The 17,984-nt window shown below is 39.3% G+C and overlaps 2 protein-coding genes across 2 annotated transcripts; one reads left to right on the top strand and one right to left on the bottom strand.

Moving 5' to 3' along the window:
* Positions 1-6,419: 6,419 nt before the first annotated feature.
* Positions 6,420-8,628, top strand: LOC105389856 (60S acidic ribosomal protein P2-like; the record flags this gene model as incomplete). The annotated part of the gene is given in 5 exon segments (NM_001305485.1): positions 6,420-6,482; positions 7,244-7,416; positions 7,733-7,822; positions 8,135-8,217; positions 8,537-8,628. Coding segments are annotated over 3 exon segments (336 nt in total). The 5' UTR covers positions 6,420-6,482; position 7,244.
* Positions 8,561-15,326, bottom strand: LOC105388389 (alpha-tocopherol transfer protein-like). The gene is made up of 6 exons (XM_048626420.1): positions 15,163-15,326; positions 13,559-13,712; positions 11,157-11,261; positions 10,582-10,729; positions 9,666-9,882; positions 8,561-9,314 (listed from the first exon to the last, which is right to left on the bottom strand). The coding sequence occupies exons 1-6, from the start codon at positions 15,290-15,292 to the stop codon at positions 9,160-9,162; spliced, it is 909 nt and encodes a 302-aa protein (XP_048482377.1). The 5' UTR covers positions 15,293-15,326; the 3' UTR covers positions 8,561-9,159.
* Between the last annotated feature and the right edge of the window lie 2,658 nt (positions 15,327-17,984).

Raw genomic sequence — 17,984 nt, 5'->3', positions numbered from 1 at the left:
AGTTCAAATTAAATTAGATGGCCGGCTAGTGCCGCAGAGGTTATAATACGTTAATAAAGATGATTTAACTCTGTCTGGCGGGCGCACGCCATGTTGAGCTCAGTTCGAATTTTAAACTGTTTTTGACAGATGCTGACGCCGCTTCAGCAGAGCAGATGTCATTTGACACTGTGCATTGTGCATTACTCACGTACGGTCAATTCAATTCAAATTGTTATACGAACTCGTAATAATGTAACAATTTTAATTTTCAATTCAATGAGTTCATAGCGTGACAAGTGAATCAAACAGGCCTCATGGTCTCATCCAAGAACGACTGGACATAAATGTATATCGACATAGGTACTTACTTAATATCTTGGCGTCAGTCTGGTGTCTACAATCTGTCTCGAATGTACAAATAAAAATATATAACCGGGAAGGACACCGATAAATGAAAGTGGCATATATGATATCTAACACATATGGATGTGACAAACAGGCGGTCCTCCACTTGTACTCACAGAGCGAGATTTGGTACTCAATCACGCCGACGGAAGGGCCGAGCCAACACAAAAAAATATTATTCCTTTCAGTATCCTGAACCGAACCTAGGCCGAGAGTTAGCCAATTCAAAATAAAGTACAGGAAGATACCTATTTTCCCGCCCAGCTCAATCTATGTGAGAAACTCTAACGAAATCATTCGTTATCAACATAAGTAGCAATACCGGTGAATCACTATTCCTTTTTAATATGACCTACTACTGTGTTTGTATCAAAATTAGCAACAGATAAAATATTTTAATACTTTGTAATTTTTTTACAAATATGTTTTTGTTTTTAAATTTCTGGTCTTTACAGTTCATGAATTTTATTGTAAATCGTGAACAGGACGCGAAGCTCCCGGCCTACACGAGCAAAACAAATAAACAACACTTCGCGTATCTGCGATCTGTATCTGTAACACATTTATCATTCATACTGCTGATGCTGTTACAGCTACAGTTACAGCGCGTCTCTTGTTACACATGGGTAGCAGCGCTGTCACGTGGTTCAGTAAATCTACAGTATCCCTAGGTAGTGTAAAATTTGATGATTTACGAAAAAAAATACTGTATTCTTACAAACATGCAAACGCTGCGTGGGACGTACGCCCTCCTGCCCGCTGGCCCAACGACCTTAGGCGGGTCGCCGGTAGTGGCTGGATGAGGATGGCCGAGGACCGAGTGTTGTGGCGCTCCAAGGGAGAGGCCTATGTCTAGCAGTGGATGATTGTTGGTTGATGATGATGCCATACAAACCAGCATATCTAGTGGGCACTATGATAAACAAATGCCGACGAAGCAAGCAGATGACAAATGTAAACGCAGCCACCTCCGTTTCGTATATTATCATGCATGCACAGTACCGATGCTGAATTGACTAAATACCTCCCCAACATACCAGCGTGTCGATAATGTAATACAAAATATAAAATCTGGTTAAGCAGCCCCAGGGAGCCATTAATTAGCCACCGCGGCGACCGACAGTGATCAGATTATAGGCAATCAGCTAGCTAATTATGTAGGAGTGTGGCTGGAGGTGGGTGCAGCAATGCACTTCTGCCTACCCTGGCTGTCGACGATTACAGTCCACCTTGTTATTCTATGCTGTCCACTGGCCTGGTATGCAATCCTACAAAGCTCCAATTAGTGATGTAACGAATATTCGCATTCGCATTCGCATTCGCGAATATTCGCACTTTTTTGGATATTCGCATTCGCATTCGCATTCGCAAAATTTGGTGCGAATGTTTTGCGAATATCAGTAGGTACTTTTTAGAAAAAACTATTTGAAAATAATGGTTAACAAAGGCTATAATGTGGCAAGTTACTTGGCGACCCTCCTTGCGGGGTGAAAGAAGTGGCGGGGGCGAGGTAGCACGACATGCTACACACGTAGAAAAGTGTGCCGGGATTAATCTCGCGATAGCTTGTAACTATTTCTGACGTAAGTAAAATTTTATTCTATGAGTGTTCCCGTAAATGTCATATTTAGCTTAAAATTTATAGTTTGACAGCATTAAAATTTGAATGTTTACCTTCAGAATATCTACCAATTTGAATTTATTTATGTAAAAGTGTTTTATTTTATAAATCAATATCCATGTCACTTTCATGTTCATTCTCTGTTTGAACTTGTTCATCGTCGTCGTCATCCTCATCTTCATCATCGTTTTCATTAACTTCAATGATAAATCTATGACAAAAACCAAAAAACATTATACCTACTTTGAAGTATAATGTACTAGAGTACGCCAGTCATATTAGTTCAGTGTACACCTATAATATTTTATGTTTAATTTACATTAAATTATAAATAAACAATAACATACCTGTCCAATACATCGTCAAATACTCTATCAGATTTATAATATTCGTCTTAATTTTTTATGATATGGTCGTCACAATTTCTCCACTTTTCAGGCGAATAATTAGAGAAAAGCAACTCTAAGTCTTTTATCTCTTTATCTAAGTTAGAGTTAGAGTCAATCGACGTTCTTGCGAGCTCGCCTTTCACGTACCGCCACACAAGTTCAATAGGATTTAATTCCAGGTGGTATGGGGGTAGGCGAAGCACGATATGACCATTTTCTTTCAAAATTTCATCAATTTTGTAATTTTTCTCTGTGTTTTGCTCATTAATTACTTTAATTAAATCACATAAATTTTGGTTGCTTTCCTAGTTACAAGAACTGACAACTGACGCACTGTCATATGGACTCTTCGTCTTTGTTGTTTACTTTTTCGTATCTGACTGCGCAGTACCAACCTTTAGCCGCGTAGCATGACTGATCCGGTACGCTGTTCTACAAGAAGCCCCTATATTGAGACATTATACGATTTGTTGTTTTTAACGTTATTTTGTTGACGAATTATAGATACCTAATAATAATATTAAAAAGGCCTCAACACTCATCCTAAGACTAATGGTCTCAGGATCAATGATCTCATGTGGGTCGCACTCAAATTATGACAGACTATATAAGACATGTGGCCGCCTCGGCTGCACGGCCGAGACTGCCGTAACAATGACATGCAGTGCACGCGTTGCCCTTCACCGCTACCCCTCCCGCTACCCGCTGTCGTCTTGGGTGGACGTTTTCGAAAATGATTGTTTCCGTAGAAGCTTGATTTAATCTGATGATTTATTTGTTGATTAATATTTAAAAATAAATGGAGAATATAGTAATCAAGTTTATTTTCTTAAATTGTTTAAATTTTTTTATTTATTTAATTATTGCAAAAAAATGGGTCTTACAACTCGCACGTACCTTACGTTTAAATGTTTCGTGTAAGTCGCCCTCAGAAACCGTACACAGTCGCAATGTGTCGTAACAGTTACGGAGCTAAATAAAGTGTAACAACTTCAAAAAAAACTGCGACTAGTATTGGCTAGTCTCATTCGGAATGCGCATAGAACGGAACGTACCTCGTTCAGAACAAGACTGCCACGAAACCATACAAATGACGTCAAATTTGAACACAAACTGAATATTCGCATTCGCATTCGCATTCGCGAATATCGATATCAGATATTCGCATTCGCATTCGCATTCGCGAATGTCCAAAAACACACATTCGTTACATCACTAGCTCCAATATAAACCGACCGATTCGAAATGGCTTTTTGTGTTTTAGGTAAGCGTTTCGACATCACTGCTCGGCATTCTTTGTATAGAAATTAACACAAGTGTAGTCTCGTCCACTTCATCGGCAATACGAAGGCTCCGTTTCTCCATACATTTATGAAAATCTGTTTGGTCCGATACGTACGATACCGATAGATAACGCTTAGATACTACCGACTTCTTAGCTTAAGGAATTATGTCTATTTCCTTAGCTTAGTTCAAATATTCGGCGGTTCTCGCTCGTTTGTCATTATCATAATCATAATAATTATCACAGACCTTTTGTGAGATCCCTTCTGAATAGAGACGATGCTGTATACTTACATATATTTTTATTTTATTTTTTATTTACTCAAACCAGTACTTTTGTCACCCAAACGCTCACTCGTTAGTGGTACAATGAAAGAAAGGCGCTATTCAGCCGTCGCCGCCGCGTCCCTTATTCACTTTGAAGACAGAACTCTGAAAAGAAAGAAATCCTTTGCAAATGGTGAAACGGTTGCGTTGTTTTCCTCATTCTTCATAATCTGCTGGGAAATGTAGATTCCGTGTTCCTCCGTGAAATAGCAATCTGCAGTTGTCAGATATTTATGAACTAGCTGTGTACGTACTACCGCATAGCACGCGGGAACACAGGTGCTAAGAAAATAGTTTTGGATGTAAAGACAGAACTTAGCTTTAAGGGTAGTAGGGGTAGGTGTATGCATAAATAATATGTATACTTAGCAGTCAGATATATGACAAGAACTAAAGTACCCAATCACTCAGGTTATAATTATTGTAGGTTCTTATGTCCGTTACTAACTTAGTAACGTACCTACTTACCTATTACATAATTTTATTTTAGCATTGTTAATATTTAGGTACTGACCATCTACCACTAAACTATAGAATGACACATGAAGTAATTAACTACTTATTAGAAATTTTAGAAACTTAATTAGTTACCCACATAATACTAAAATGCTGCTCTACGTTTAAACAGCTCCTCTTTCTGTGAAAATAATTATCCGGGTAACGTACCTAGAGTCCTACATGACCTAGGTACCGGACATAGCATAATATAAAATAGCTACTTACCTGAGCTCAACGGTTTCATTCTAGTTCTTTACTAAAACCTTAAATTTTCCGATACCGTAGAGGATGTCAGGAATAAAAAATAATATCATTATTTATATGTATTTTATCTAGGCTAACATAACACTCTGGCGAAAAGTGGGTGCAGCAATGCACCTCTGCCTACCCCGCAAGGGAGTACATTAGTACAAGGCGTGAGTGCGTGTGTGTGTTATCTAGGCTTCTGTTAGTATTATTTTTTCAAAATAGACACTTTGATCCTCTATTTAGCTTTCCTAATATTAAAATAGTAAATAACTATGATGGTGATGGATGGCCGTGTGTGAGATGTCCCCACATATTTATTTATTTATTTATTTAACTACCTACTTATGAAATCGATGAAATAATACATGCATCGCTGATAATGTCATAACACACATAGGTACTGCAAGTAGTTATAGATCTATCTTTTTTTGACATTATCGTTATCGAAGTGATGGAATTCGAAAACCTGAAACGGAAAGTATAAACCTTAGTTTTCAGGCGAAAGCATAGGTACCGGAATTTCGGGGTGTAAAGCTACTTCCGTGCTTTTATTACGAAGCGCAGGTGATGAGCTTTTAAGTCGAAAGCTCCACTTGCAACACGGTTTAGCCCCGGCTTAGCTCGGGTCGAGTTTTAGCTCAATCGAGCTAGTGGAACACAGGCTAAGCCAGAATTCACATATCCCAGATTTACCTACTCTTCATGCCTAAGTCACTTCATTACTCCAATTTAAGGAACACTTAAGTTTGGCATGCATCGATGTGATTGGCTTGATTCATTGAGCAGGTAGTCTAGACTTAATTAGGAATAAGCTTAGGTAGGCAGTTAGTTAGGTAGTTACTTAGGTACTAACTTACATAAAAAATACGCAAATGTGAAAGTTTACTTACTACTTTTAGTTAATAAATTAATTTATTACGATTAATTATGTGCAGTAGAAGGTAGTTTCTATATACCTATCTAACAAACTAATCAGAAAGAAAGTAAGTAGGTACTAAAGTTTCTTTTCGGGAGCAAAAATTACAATAATATGCCATAGGCTTGAAAAATCCCACGGGATCACTGACTGAGCAGAATAAATAGCGTGAGAAACTACTGCAGTAAAAATCCGTTTACAGATCCCTCTGTTGGTAACGGTAGATACTAACTGTAGTCAGAGTCACCATTTTAGTCTAGCTCAAGGATGGTCTACCTCTTACTAGGTATATGAAGCTTATAAGGAACATAAGAAGGTATTTTTCTACAAAATGTACCCAAATCTTTCGTCGTTGAACAATGTGTTGGTAACGATAAATTGAAGCTGCTGTAGTTTTTTCTTTACTATGACAAGTACATATTCTGAGTATTGGATTTATTTTGTATGGCAACACTTTAATTTTTCCGTTCCATGATATGCAATTTGACAACACCGGCTATTTCTTTAATATTAATAATTTATCCTTTTAACTTCATTTCAGTTGCTCAATATAAATGTTCAATATATTTTTTATAATCAATGACTGAATTTTGTACAGGCAACGGTGAAATTAAGTGGAATATTCTTAAACAATTTTAACACAACAATCATATTTCTTGTATTGGAACGTAGCACTAGGTTTGACATCGGTTTGACACTTCTTTTGACGTTTCGCAGTCAAACCATAATTTTGCTCTTTCGTCTTGACATTTCGTTCAAGTTGAACGTTTTGTTTACGGCATTACACGTTTCGTGTCTCAGCGACTTAAAAGTAAGTGTTTTAACGAAAATATGTATGCGGTATTAATATACAGTATCTGTGCTTGTGGTGGAAAATGTTTTTGTGTGATAATACAGTGTTTTACGGATGATGGACCCGGATGAATTTTGAGTGCGCTACATTGTCACCTGCGTAATTGGGTTTTGAACAATGAAACCCTGCGTATTTCACTTTCATTTACGTTTTTCAATGCATATTTTAATGGTTTTCATGTATCTGGTTCCTTTAAAACAACATCTTTTATTTATTTTACATATCCTAACCTCAAACTCTCATGTACAAGCCGCGATGTTTTTATTCACCTTTTTACCATTGAAATCACTCAATTATCACATGCTTTTATTGTTCTCTCCTCACGCATTGTTCACAACTACTTAATTAATCTTCTGAGTCAATAACAATAATAACACGGCATCGTTATCATAACCTCAAAAATGCTTTTAAACATGCACTATATGCGTGGGACTGTGTGAAGTATACTCTTACCACCTTTATCACAAACCCTGGTATACTTCTTAGCGTGTCGGTGACAATACCTAAAGTGCATGGTATTTTCAGTTAACCTGAGCTTGCTTGAGCTTGTTCCCTCCCATTACACTGTCTAATTGCATACACACTAATGAGCATACAATGTGAATACAACTGGTCAATGCAACTTCTGACACAAACCATTGTAAATCAAGGGATTAATAAACTTAACTATAAGTTATAAATGATAATAAAGCTAACCATATGCTTTAACTCACTTTCAGAATGCGTTACGTGGCCGCGTATTTACTGGCTGTGCTCGGAGGCAAGGCTGCCCCGGCCGCCGCTGATGTGGAGAAGATCCTCAGCTCCGTGGGCATTGAAGCCGACGGAGAGAAGCTGAAGAAGGTCATCTCTGAACTCAACGGCAAGACTGTCGAAGAGCTGATCGCTCAGGGTATGTACTTTCTGCTCCTAGAGCATTGGTCGACTGTTACTGCTGATGTAGTTCATATCATTATACTTCAGAGCATATTAAATGTTAGTGCTATCTATCTCTTAGCACATTTTACATTCCATATGGAAAGATCACCTTCCTTGTCTGAACTGTAGCAACACTTTCAACACAAATCTACCAAACTACAATGATGAACCAACAATCAACCATCTTTCGACTGAGCAACCGTGCTGTTCAACTCATATCTGACATCTTGCTCGAACACACTTCTCCCGCCTGTCTGTTGTCTCGCTCTAACACGAGCTGTGGTCTACAGGTCGCGAGAAGCTGTCCTCCATGCCTGTGGGAGGCGCCGCAGCCCCCGCCGCGGCCGCCGCCCCTGCTGCTGCTGCTGCCGAGAAGAAGGGTAAGTTGTCCTCTATTGTACTCAATATATTAATCTGTTAAAGTAACAGTAATAACAGTATTCAATCTCAAATTTCCTCTAAATCTATACCTATACAGATAGTATACTTGTTACCAGAAATATGCTGTTAAATAAAATAAATACTTTCTTAATTTACTAATAAATTTACCATGATGATCTTTACAACACCATCTTTCGACTGACTGGCAGTGCTGTCAACCTTAACTTTACTGACGTTTCCTTCATACCACCATCATGCTTTCTCCAACCACTATGTGTTGCTAATCAAATGCTTTGTTTCCCACTTCACAGAGGACAAGAAGGAGGCCAAGAAAGAGGAGTCGGAGGATGAGGACGAGGACATGGGCTTCGGTCTCTTCGACTAGACAAAACATGTAAGTTGAAATCCTTATAAAGTTTTTATTTGTTCTCCACATAGTCTGATGCTACATTCCCAGTAGGCAAACTGTTTGCCTGACTGAGTCAGCATCATATCCGTTTGTGTTGTTTTTCTACTGGAAATGCAGCCTTATGAGTGCCATTCTTTGGCAAATCAAGTAGATGCTACATAAAATGATGATTAATAATTAAAATTGATGAAAACACCTCTGAATGGTCAGTGCTGTCAAACTATAATCTGAAGCTGCTTCTCCATATAATAAACGTGAAATGTGATGAAGTGAAAACTAAATTGCTTCTTGTCTTTGTTCTCAGGTGGGGTGAACTCGCAGTGCGCGGTTATTTTCCAATATTTTGTTGTAAGCATAACATAGCAAGTATGTTTCTATGAAATATATTTGTTATACTTATTCTATTGTTTTACTTTCCTAACCCTAGACGATAAACAGGCAATAGTTATATTTTTTTATGTTCCTTCTATAATAAGGACCAAAAATACAGTTTTAATAATATGTTTAGTTACAAGAACTTCATCCATTTAAATAAAATATCAACATGATTTTATGGGGCTGGTTCCAAAGTAAACAATCTTAGGCCATAACATGTTAAAGAAAAGGATTGATTTTCCTTAAAACCATCATTATTAGCACTTCAAGAAGAATATTACTTAATCTTAACATAATTTTACAATCAGCTAACAAACAATAGATCAACATTAAAAATATAACTGCATGCGGAGTGTCGAGCAGGCAAAGTATGGCGCTTGATAAGTCGCTAGCGGTACAAGCTCCATACAAATTCACACTGAAGGGTTAGCATGGGGCGCAAGACGTGGCAAAAAAGTTTTGCATCGGGCGGCCCTGAGAGCAATCGCGATTCAAAACTTTAGTCAGGTCTTGATGTTCTCGTCTTGCATCCCATGCTAGGCCTACTATTCGCTAGTCTATCTCGAGTTTCTTGAAGCTGCCCTCGACGCCGCCGAAGATGTCTGCGATGGTGGTGGGCCGGCCCGGCCGCCGCGCCTCCGTCACTCGCTTCAGGTTCTCCTGAGAGAAGTACTCCCGGTTGGCCAGCAACTTGGCGCGCATCATTGCTGGAATACAGATGGGATTACTAAACTGATAGGTATAAGTTACTACTAAATAAATGATGTTCCGTTTAGATAAATTGTAGCTGCGTTGCAACGTTGATGCTCAAGTTACTGACTCTAGAGTAGCTGTCGATATTCAAATTTGGTTGTAAATTAGGACAAGGGACGCCGTTCAGAATATTTCGACTTCAGTTCTTAGCGTGTCGATGACACATCTCAGCTGAACTATTTTAGGGTTTTGGTGAAGAAAGGATTAGCTAGTCATAAGTCAGATAGTTCTCAGTCATCCAACAGACCAGGATGCATCGGCATCGAATGTACTTATAGGTAGGCGTAGTTGATATCTCTTCTTACCCTTAGCGTCATCAACAGCCATGTACTTCCCGCCACAATCGGACGGCAGTGCCTCCATGGGTAGATACTTCTCCAGGGTCCTTGACCCCGGCTGGTGGATGCCCATCATGTCGAGCAGGTGCTTCTTCATGAAGGGCCTGATGATGAACAGCACCTTGTCCATGAAGCTCGGCGCGTTCAGGAAGTGGATGCCTTTGAGGTTCACCAGCATGGCTTCCTGGAGTGATGGGTTGGGTGAGATGTGGTTTTCAAAAGTTTTCTATAGGTAGGCTGTCTAGGCTCTGGGAGTCCGAAAATTTCTTTTATATTTAGGGGCTTTATACTGATTAACTACTGTATACCTACCTAGTTATAGTGATTTTGTTTGCCGGTCTAAAATAATATTTTGAATAAGTACCTAGTTTAGTTGTACGAGGTAGAGCTATGGCGCTGTACCAACTGCCAAATAAGATAACCTGGAAAACATTGCAAGCAGGTTTCTCAGAAACTGAAGAAAAGCTGTTAGATATGACCCAAAGTTAACGTCCTACCTAGGTATAGCTACTTTGCCATCGTCTTGGGGTGCATGAAAGGAGCTTCGTGTGGGTAGGTACTCTATATACCCAATAATTTATTACATCCATAAGTTTTACGGTGTGCATAAATTAAAGGCCCTGCTACTTACGTCTAATCATATCCTAATCTGTAGCTCTAGTTACATGTTTATGAACATAAACGTCCCGAAAGGATTTTTCAATTACTGACTGCTCAGGGTACAGAGGTATGTTAGGTAGGTACCACGCCAAATGAAGCTCCTTTCATGCACCTTATTTTCTTTTGTCAACCAGCCGGTCACGCGCTCGCGACAGAAGAAAAATAAGGAAATGCGTTTACGTTCGTTTATATGTTCATCAACACACAAACACAATGCAGTTACCTGCAAGTAGTAGAAGAACTCCTGCAGCGTGTGATAATCCAGCCTCGTGAGATGCGCCAGCGCGACGCCCTGCATGTCCACGAGTAGCACCAGCCCCGGCCACGAGCCCTCCGCCCGCTGGCACAGGTCCATCACCATGAACGCTAGTCTGAGGAGGAAAGCAGGGGGTAGCTAAAGTGTACTTGATGAAAAACCGAAGCGAAAGGAGGTTATTGTGAACGGTAAACGTTTCGGAGTTCAGCTGCGCTAAACTCATAGCATTCCTCGTATATAACTAGTTAGTTCGTTCATTTTTTTTAGGTACCCAATAGTCCACCAACTAGCACTAGACCAGCGTGGTGGTCTAGACCTAAAACCCTTCTTTCATTGGAAGGAGAGCCGTGCCCCAGCAGTGGGGACGTGATGGGTCGTGATGATTTCTCCAATTCTGTATACGAAAAATATTTTTTAAAAAAGCGCTTATCAGGCCAATTACGAAAAGAGGATAAGAGACTAGTGTCACAGTGAATCCGTGAATAAATAATAGCCCCGTACCGGCGAGCACCGTTAGTTTAATGAAAGCCTATGCGACTAACCTGCAATCGTCACTGAAGTTGAACTTCTTGGGCTCGTAATCCACGAGACGGCCGTAGATCACCTTGCAGCCGTCGTGGCTGCGCGTCTCCAGCGGCAGCCACAGACTGGAGACAGATACAACTCATCATGAACTTTAATACATGTATAGTCTTAAAAATGCTAAGTAAGCAGAAACGGAGTGACTAAGGAGGTCATTCTCAAACGCAATAAAGGAAAATAGGCTAGTACTAGGATTGGGAGGGTAGCTTTGAAACTGAAAGGACCCTCAAATGACGTATCTCCTGTCGGTCGTCCTGCGCACTAGGGTGACCCGTTTGAACTTTTTTTCGAATTTGGAAAAGTTAGGGGTCTGAAAAGTTGCGTATGCAAACATTGTTTTCGTATAAAATAATAATAAAAATATTGAAAACTACTTTTAGCCCTCTACCGAAGGTCAAAGTTTCAGTTTTTTGTTAATATTGCCCTAGGTTCCATTTGATTGAGTACTAATTTTATCGGTCGAAAAGTGTCGAAGTAACACTCGAATCATTGACAGTAGGTATTATTGTTAGTCAGTACTTGAAATTTTTGGAGTAATTTATACGTAGCTAGACTTAAAAAAACCATTCTCTAAGTGACAAACTTCAGTACTATTGCAGCGCTCGGCTCAAAAGTTATTTGATTGAAAATAAAAACAATGAGTTCGAATTATGTTACTAGGTGCATTGCAGTGTATTGTTTCATTATTGGAGCACCATCAGAACTCAAAAATAGTGTGTTAACAACGTATTTACAATTGCTAAGATACATAGAGCATGTAAGATATAAGTGCAGACGCTGCAAAGCAGCCGGCGATTTCCGATTGCTCTGAATCTGCTTCCATACCGACAGTGAGTACCTTTGAGTTATTCAGTTACTAATAAAATTGAGTACAATGAGTACCTAAAGCTGAAACGATGGCCAGGAAAAAATAAAATTCAATTTTACATGTTATAGTGCAAACATTCCTAAACAGGATTACATCTGGTTTGTTCGACGTCGCCAATTGCAAGTGTAAATTGTTAACTTCATGCTGCTGATCACAAACTAATACAGTACCCCGTAAAGGGCAAGATTTCTTGAATGATCAGCAAACGGACCGAAAAATTACCATTAGTACGGTCGACTTAGTTGAAACGAGAAAACTTCAAAAAAGAGCAACCGAATAGTTAACGCCAACAAACACTGCAGACTGAAATATGAATTGCAGTGCAACCGGAACCCCCAACGAGAAGCCAGCTGATTAAAACGATACCACCACCAGTATCCGAGGACACTCCTATGAGGAATGAGCCTTCAACATCTGGACTTTCGATATGTAAGAATAACATAATTCCGATTCCGGTTCTGCAACAATTTATGTGATTGACATGGCATCTCTGACCGATCAGCAGCCGCTGTCGCCACGGCCGTCCTCCAGGACTTTGGGCTCGTCACGAGTGAAGCGGAGCAAGAGAAACAGTCCGGCATGACATGCAAAAAAAAGACATTGTCATGCAGAGAAATTCATTTTTGGCGATGATTATCAAAGATAGACGCCCTATCAGAGAACTAGGTCTAAGAAGAATCATCGAGGCTCGCAAGGTCAAAAGTAACTCTGTTCGAGTTTTCAAGTTACCAAAACTGAACTTTCAAGCTGCTGACTACATTGACATAATTTTGGATAATGTAGTTATCTTACGAAGGTTTAAAGGGAATGGTCGAAAAGGAAAGGTTCAATGATATCGCTATTCCAGCATTCCCCTGTCACACCCAGGCTGTGGAAAGATGTGTGAAGTTAGTGACTGAGTTGCTGGTCGGCTGGCCGGTGTCAGTTGCTGGACCAAAGGCCGCAGATGGATTGATTCGGACCAAATTAATGTCTCGAAGTAAAATGCCTACTTTTAATTTTAAGGGTTGTTACAAGGCTTGGATTTTTTATTTAGAGTTTATTTAATATAGTTTTTTATATATATTTTTTGCTTTATTTGTCTTTAATACCCCTAATATTAGATAAATAATAACGAATAAGGTACTAAATAAAAAAAAATATAAAATATTTAAGACGTACGATAATTCGAAAAATATTCAAAATTCCAGACCTGGTAGAGGGCTATAAGTACCTATAAATCCAAAAACTAAAAATGCAGTTTTAAACTACGCACTAATACACAACTTTTGAGACCCCTATGTTTTTGATATCTTGAAAAAAAAATACAGGTTAGCGACAGACGCTAATCTTACTGGCCAATCCTTTCACCACGGTAACAAACCCTAGTCTACCTACGGGAATTAGTGGATTAGAAATAAAGGTCACGATGATATACCTAGTAATAAATGGATTATTTAAGCTATAGTGTTCGTCACTGAAGCGCTACGAAAATCAAAGTCCAATTCTACTCACACGCAGTCCATAGCACTAAGAATGGCATCATCGACTTGGCGGTCCTTGAACAGGTGCGTGAAGAGAGTGCGGAGCGTGTAGTGCAGGTCCAGCAGCTGCTTGGCTCTCTGTGCGCTGCGCCCGCAGCAGTGGAAAGTCAGGATCAGGTCCAGGTCTGGAAGGGAGAGTGGGAGTAATGGGCTTAGACTGGTCTTTAAGGGAGTACGGGGGTGATGGGTTTAGGCCTTAGACAAGTACCTAAACCACTTTAAGGGACGGTGTGCGGATACTGCCTTCCTCGTTAATTAAGTAGGTATAATCAAGTTATGTAGGTATCAACCCACTGTAGCCAACCCATGCATGCAATCCAGCCATGCCATACTGACGTCACAGCCAGCCATGCCATGCTTACGTCACAGCCAGCCATGCCATCCTTACGTCACAGTCACCTTCCGCCGCCACCGCATGGAGAGATTTGACTCGTGAGTTAAGAGCTGATAGAGTATCATCTGTATAAGTCCTTAATGGGCAAAAAGTACCTAAAGTACCTATGGGATGCTAATTAAACCCTTATTACATTAGATTATGCTGTAGTATTTTTTCATAGTTCCTTACAATTATAGCATACACGTGCAGTTTTAATTGATGTTGGACTGCGTACAACCTATCATTACCTATTCTACTAATGTTTTAATAATGTGTCATCATAATCAATCATCATAGACACCAATGCGTGTAGATATTTGGTATCAGCCAGTTGTTCTTTCGAAAGGAGCCTCGTCGAGTGATAAGTACCAACTGTAAGTAAGTAACTACTTTATAAAATAAAATACCGGTGCACCCTGGGCAGTCATTGAATGAAGTTATACGGACGTTAATTGACGTTATCTGGTGGATGATTTTACACTAGAACTTGTTGTGTTGGGTTTGTCACTAAAAGTAAGAAGTTTTTCTCCTAAATCCAAACGAGACTCTGTGACCCTGGCTCTGAGTAGGGACAACCCAAGTACATAAATAGGTAAGTACTTCTCTACAATGACAGACAATATGATCTAGGCAGGTAGTTACAAACAAGCCACAAGTAATTTGTGGTATTTAGCGCCTAAGTAACAAAGCAGGAAAAAAAACGAAGGTAATGTCAGCCAAGTCGCTATAATTTCAGTTTTTATTTACTTAACAATGAAACAGGTTAGTTGATTTAAGATGTTATTACAATATCTTTATGTAGAGTTGCGGGTAGGTACTATGTAGGTTCATTTACTAACCACTTTCATGCCTCCTTGCGTGGGAAGACACTGTTCCAATAGGTGCTCAGGTCATAGAGTATCCCGTAATTTCTGTTGCCTGTCTAGGTACCTACAGACCGTGTAGTTCTGCCGTTCTATCAAAAAACTGTCAGATCGATACATGTCGATTGGAAATTACTACTAGTGGTACGATAGCAAACTCTATCGTCACTGACACGCTAGAGGAATACCCAGCTATTGAAAGCAATAACTACAAGCAGGTACCTGGTACTGGCGAGAACTTGCGCAGAACAGAGAGAAGTGGCGTCTTTTGGTAGCGAAGGCCAAGATCCACTTTGGGTCAACGAGCCATCAAGAGTGAGTGAGTGAGTGAGGTACCTGAGATATGTTCGCTAGGCAGGTGCGGCTGCGCGGCGAGCCAGGCCCGCAGCTTGGCGATGTCCTCCTCGCTGATACCGGTCTTCTTGGCGTACTCCTGCTGCAGGGGGAACTCCTCCACTGCCGACATGGCGCTGGAACGTGAGAAAGAATGCTTGGAGTAGACTGGTAGTGTACGGGAGCTTCTCCGTCAGATATGTGCTATGGTTGCGTTGCATATCCACCAACCATTTTCACATAATAAATCATACTTATAGTCCACACAACATAGCATTGATGGCGTTTTTCACAATAGCATAGCTGCTTACCACATTTATGGTGGAAAAGCATATCGTATCTTGTTAATTGAAGAAAGTTTTACCAACGCCTTAAGTTTGTTTGTGGACGCATTTAAAGCGGTGGTTTGTAGCATAGAATAACAATACTAGTACTCGTTATTCTATGTTAGTAGCTTGTAGCTGGAAGTCACAACTTTATAGACGCTCCTCATATAGTTAAGGTTTGAAGAGGTTTATTTGTGGTCGATAACTACACAACTGATTGTATTTTTGAGAAATGCATTCATTAGTCCAGTTTGTTACTCATTGTGAATGTGTGATACCTTCATTTGAATGCTTACGATATCTCTACCTAACCTCCCTCCCTCTATTTGTGAGGTACATACATACACAATTACGATGATTGCAGAGATCTATTGTGCATCGATTGTATCTCATTCATGTACCTCTATTACCTACCTTTATCCTTTAATAAATAATATTCTTTTGATCACCGCGCAACTGCCGGTAAGCGACTCTCAATACGCATAGACATAAAGCTAACAAAGTTTCAGTTACATAGTTTTACACCACACCCGAGAACATAGAACAACGCGGACTCAGTAATCGATGCCCGAGAAAGTCAAGTTTTCAGCAGGTCTTTTAATTTGAAAATGTAGCTGCGCTGGGATCGTGGATACTTGCCGCTTTTTCTGACTGTACAATGTACATGTCTAGCTAGTAGACCGGTTGTTTACAAATAAAATAAATTTGCATATTATGTGAATATATTCGTAAGAATATATTGGTATTCGTAATTTTATACCTACATAAACTATTCTTATCTGAAGCATTTTTATAAAATTAGGTATACAGTACCAAACTACACGGTATCTAAATGTTACCTACATACACTGTTGACTATTGGTATTTTTATAAAATTACGACTAACTATCTAATAGCCGCTAATTATTATTTTGGTTTATTCAAAAAAGCACATAAAGATACTACACTTACCTCTTAATTTGTCTAGATTTATAAAATTAATGTCTAAACCATCCACAATGTATCTAGGTACCACAAAACACAAATATCAACAGTAAAACTGCAGTCCCAACCCAACCCAACTAGCGAACACACTCGCAAATTATGAAATATTATCTTATTACGCGTCTAATACGAGCAGTGCTACTACGATACTGAATCAGTTCATAATACGAGTAGTTTGAATAGTTTGATGAATAAATGTCCGTTTGCGGAAATGAACGAACATACAACGACAGCTCTAGAACTGTTCAAGCGTCCAAACCGGGGCGCGCCACAATCTAAATAGCCTATCTCAATCACATCATCACAATCTATATGCCTCATCTGCCGATTTTTTAAAAATGATAAACTTAAAAGGATCCTTTTTTTGTTCTTTTTTTATGTGGGGACATCTCACACACGGCCATCCGACCCCAACCTAGGCAGAGCCTGTGTTATGGGTATCGGACAGCTGATATATCTACACAAATACATATATAGATACATATTAAATATAAATATCCACACCCAAGACCCGAGTACAAATATCTGTCTTAAACAAATATCTGCCCCAGCCGGGAATCGAACCCGGGACCTTCGGCATATCAAACAGGGCCACTAACCACTACGACATTAGACCGTCGATCCTTCTTCATGAAGTCACTGGACACAGTCTGTGCCTTAGTCACCACCTTTCGGCTTATGCTGTACCACTTTCACTAGTATACCTAGGTAGATAATATAATTATATACTTACATTACCTGTGTTTAGTTGTACATGTATAGGACCTGTAGCACTCGGCGTATGCATATAATATAACTGTAAGTACTTCTATTGTCTGTGTACGTTACGTACGCACAGTCAGTAAGTTGCAGGTGCGCACAATATTTTTTTTTCTATTGCCACTAGTGAACTTTTTATTCAAATATAAGTGACTGTCAATGCTTCAAAATTAGAACAGACACTACTATAAAATGCAAGATACTAACTAAGTGCGGGACTGTCAGTTGAACTGCAGTGCCGTCTGCGCGTGCGTGTCCGAACGCTTTTCACGGCCTCTCGTGATTACAGAGTATGGTGTTTCCTCATAGTAATGTCTGTCAATCTGTCATCTTGTAATGTAGTAGATTTGATGTTTTTTAAGTTTGATAAGTCATTCATACTTGTATAGGTTACCTGTTTATAATTGTGTGAATTTATAGTAAAGGTACACACCTAACACCATATTATTACTCTAAAATGGAAACATTTATTAGTTACACCTACCTAGGTATAAAGTTTTAAAATCGACCAATTTATTAACGTCTTTGACTTTGCTAAAACAATTTAACACCAACGCGGAAGCAGCTACTAGAAGCGATTAGATAGGTTGTATTATATTGAACATTCATTAGCATTAAAACTGGTTATAATTTTATGATGAACATACATTGGACAAACGTACAAACATGGTTTATTAAATCTGAGAAATTCTGAAGGAAGCATTTTAAAAAAAATCCAGTGACTGAAGATTTGACTCTGAATGGATGATGTCCTCT

This window comes from Plutella xylostella, chromosome 16 (genome assembly GCF_932276165.1).
Source record: "Plutella xylostella chromosome 16, ilPluXylo3.1, whole genome shotgun sequence".
NCBI lineage: Eukaryota > Metazoa > Arthropoda > Insecta > Lepidoptera > Plutellidae > Plutella > Plutella xylostella.
Note: the sequence above shows the minus strand (reverse complement) of the source record. Positions and strands in the feature narration are given on the sequence as shown.

What these genes read in the sequence shown, in the direction of transcription:
- LOC105388389 (XM_048626420.1), bottom strand. Translation starts at nt 15,292, where the DNA reads ATGTCGGCAGTGGAGGAGTTCCCCCTGCAGCAGGAGTACGCCAAGAAG. An exon ending in CTTAGTGCTATGGACTGCGT is followed by an intron (nt 11,262 to 13,558) that starts GTGAGTAGAATT and finishes ATCTGTCTCCAG; the next exon opens with TCTGTGGCTGCCGCTGGAGA. An exon ending in AACTTCAGTGACGATTGCAG is followed by an intron (nt 10,730 to 11,156) that starts GTTAGTCGCATA and finishes TTTCCTCCTCAG; the next exon opens with ACTAGCGTTCATGGTGATGG.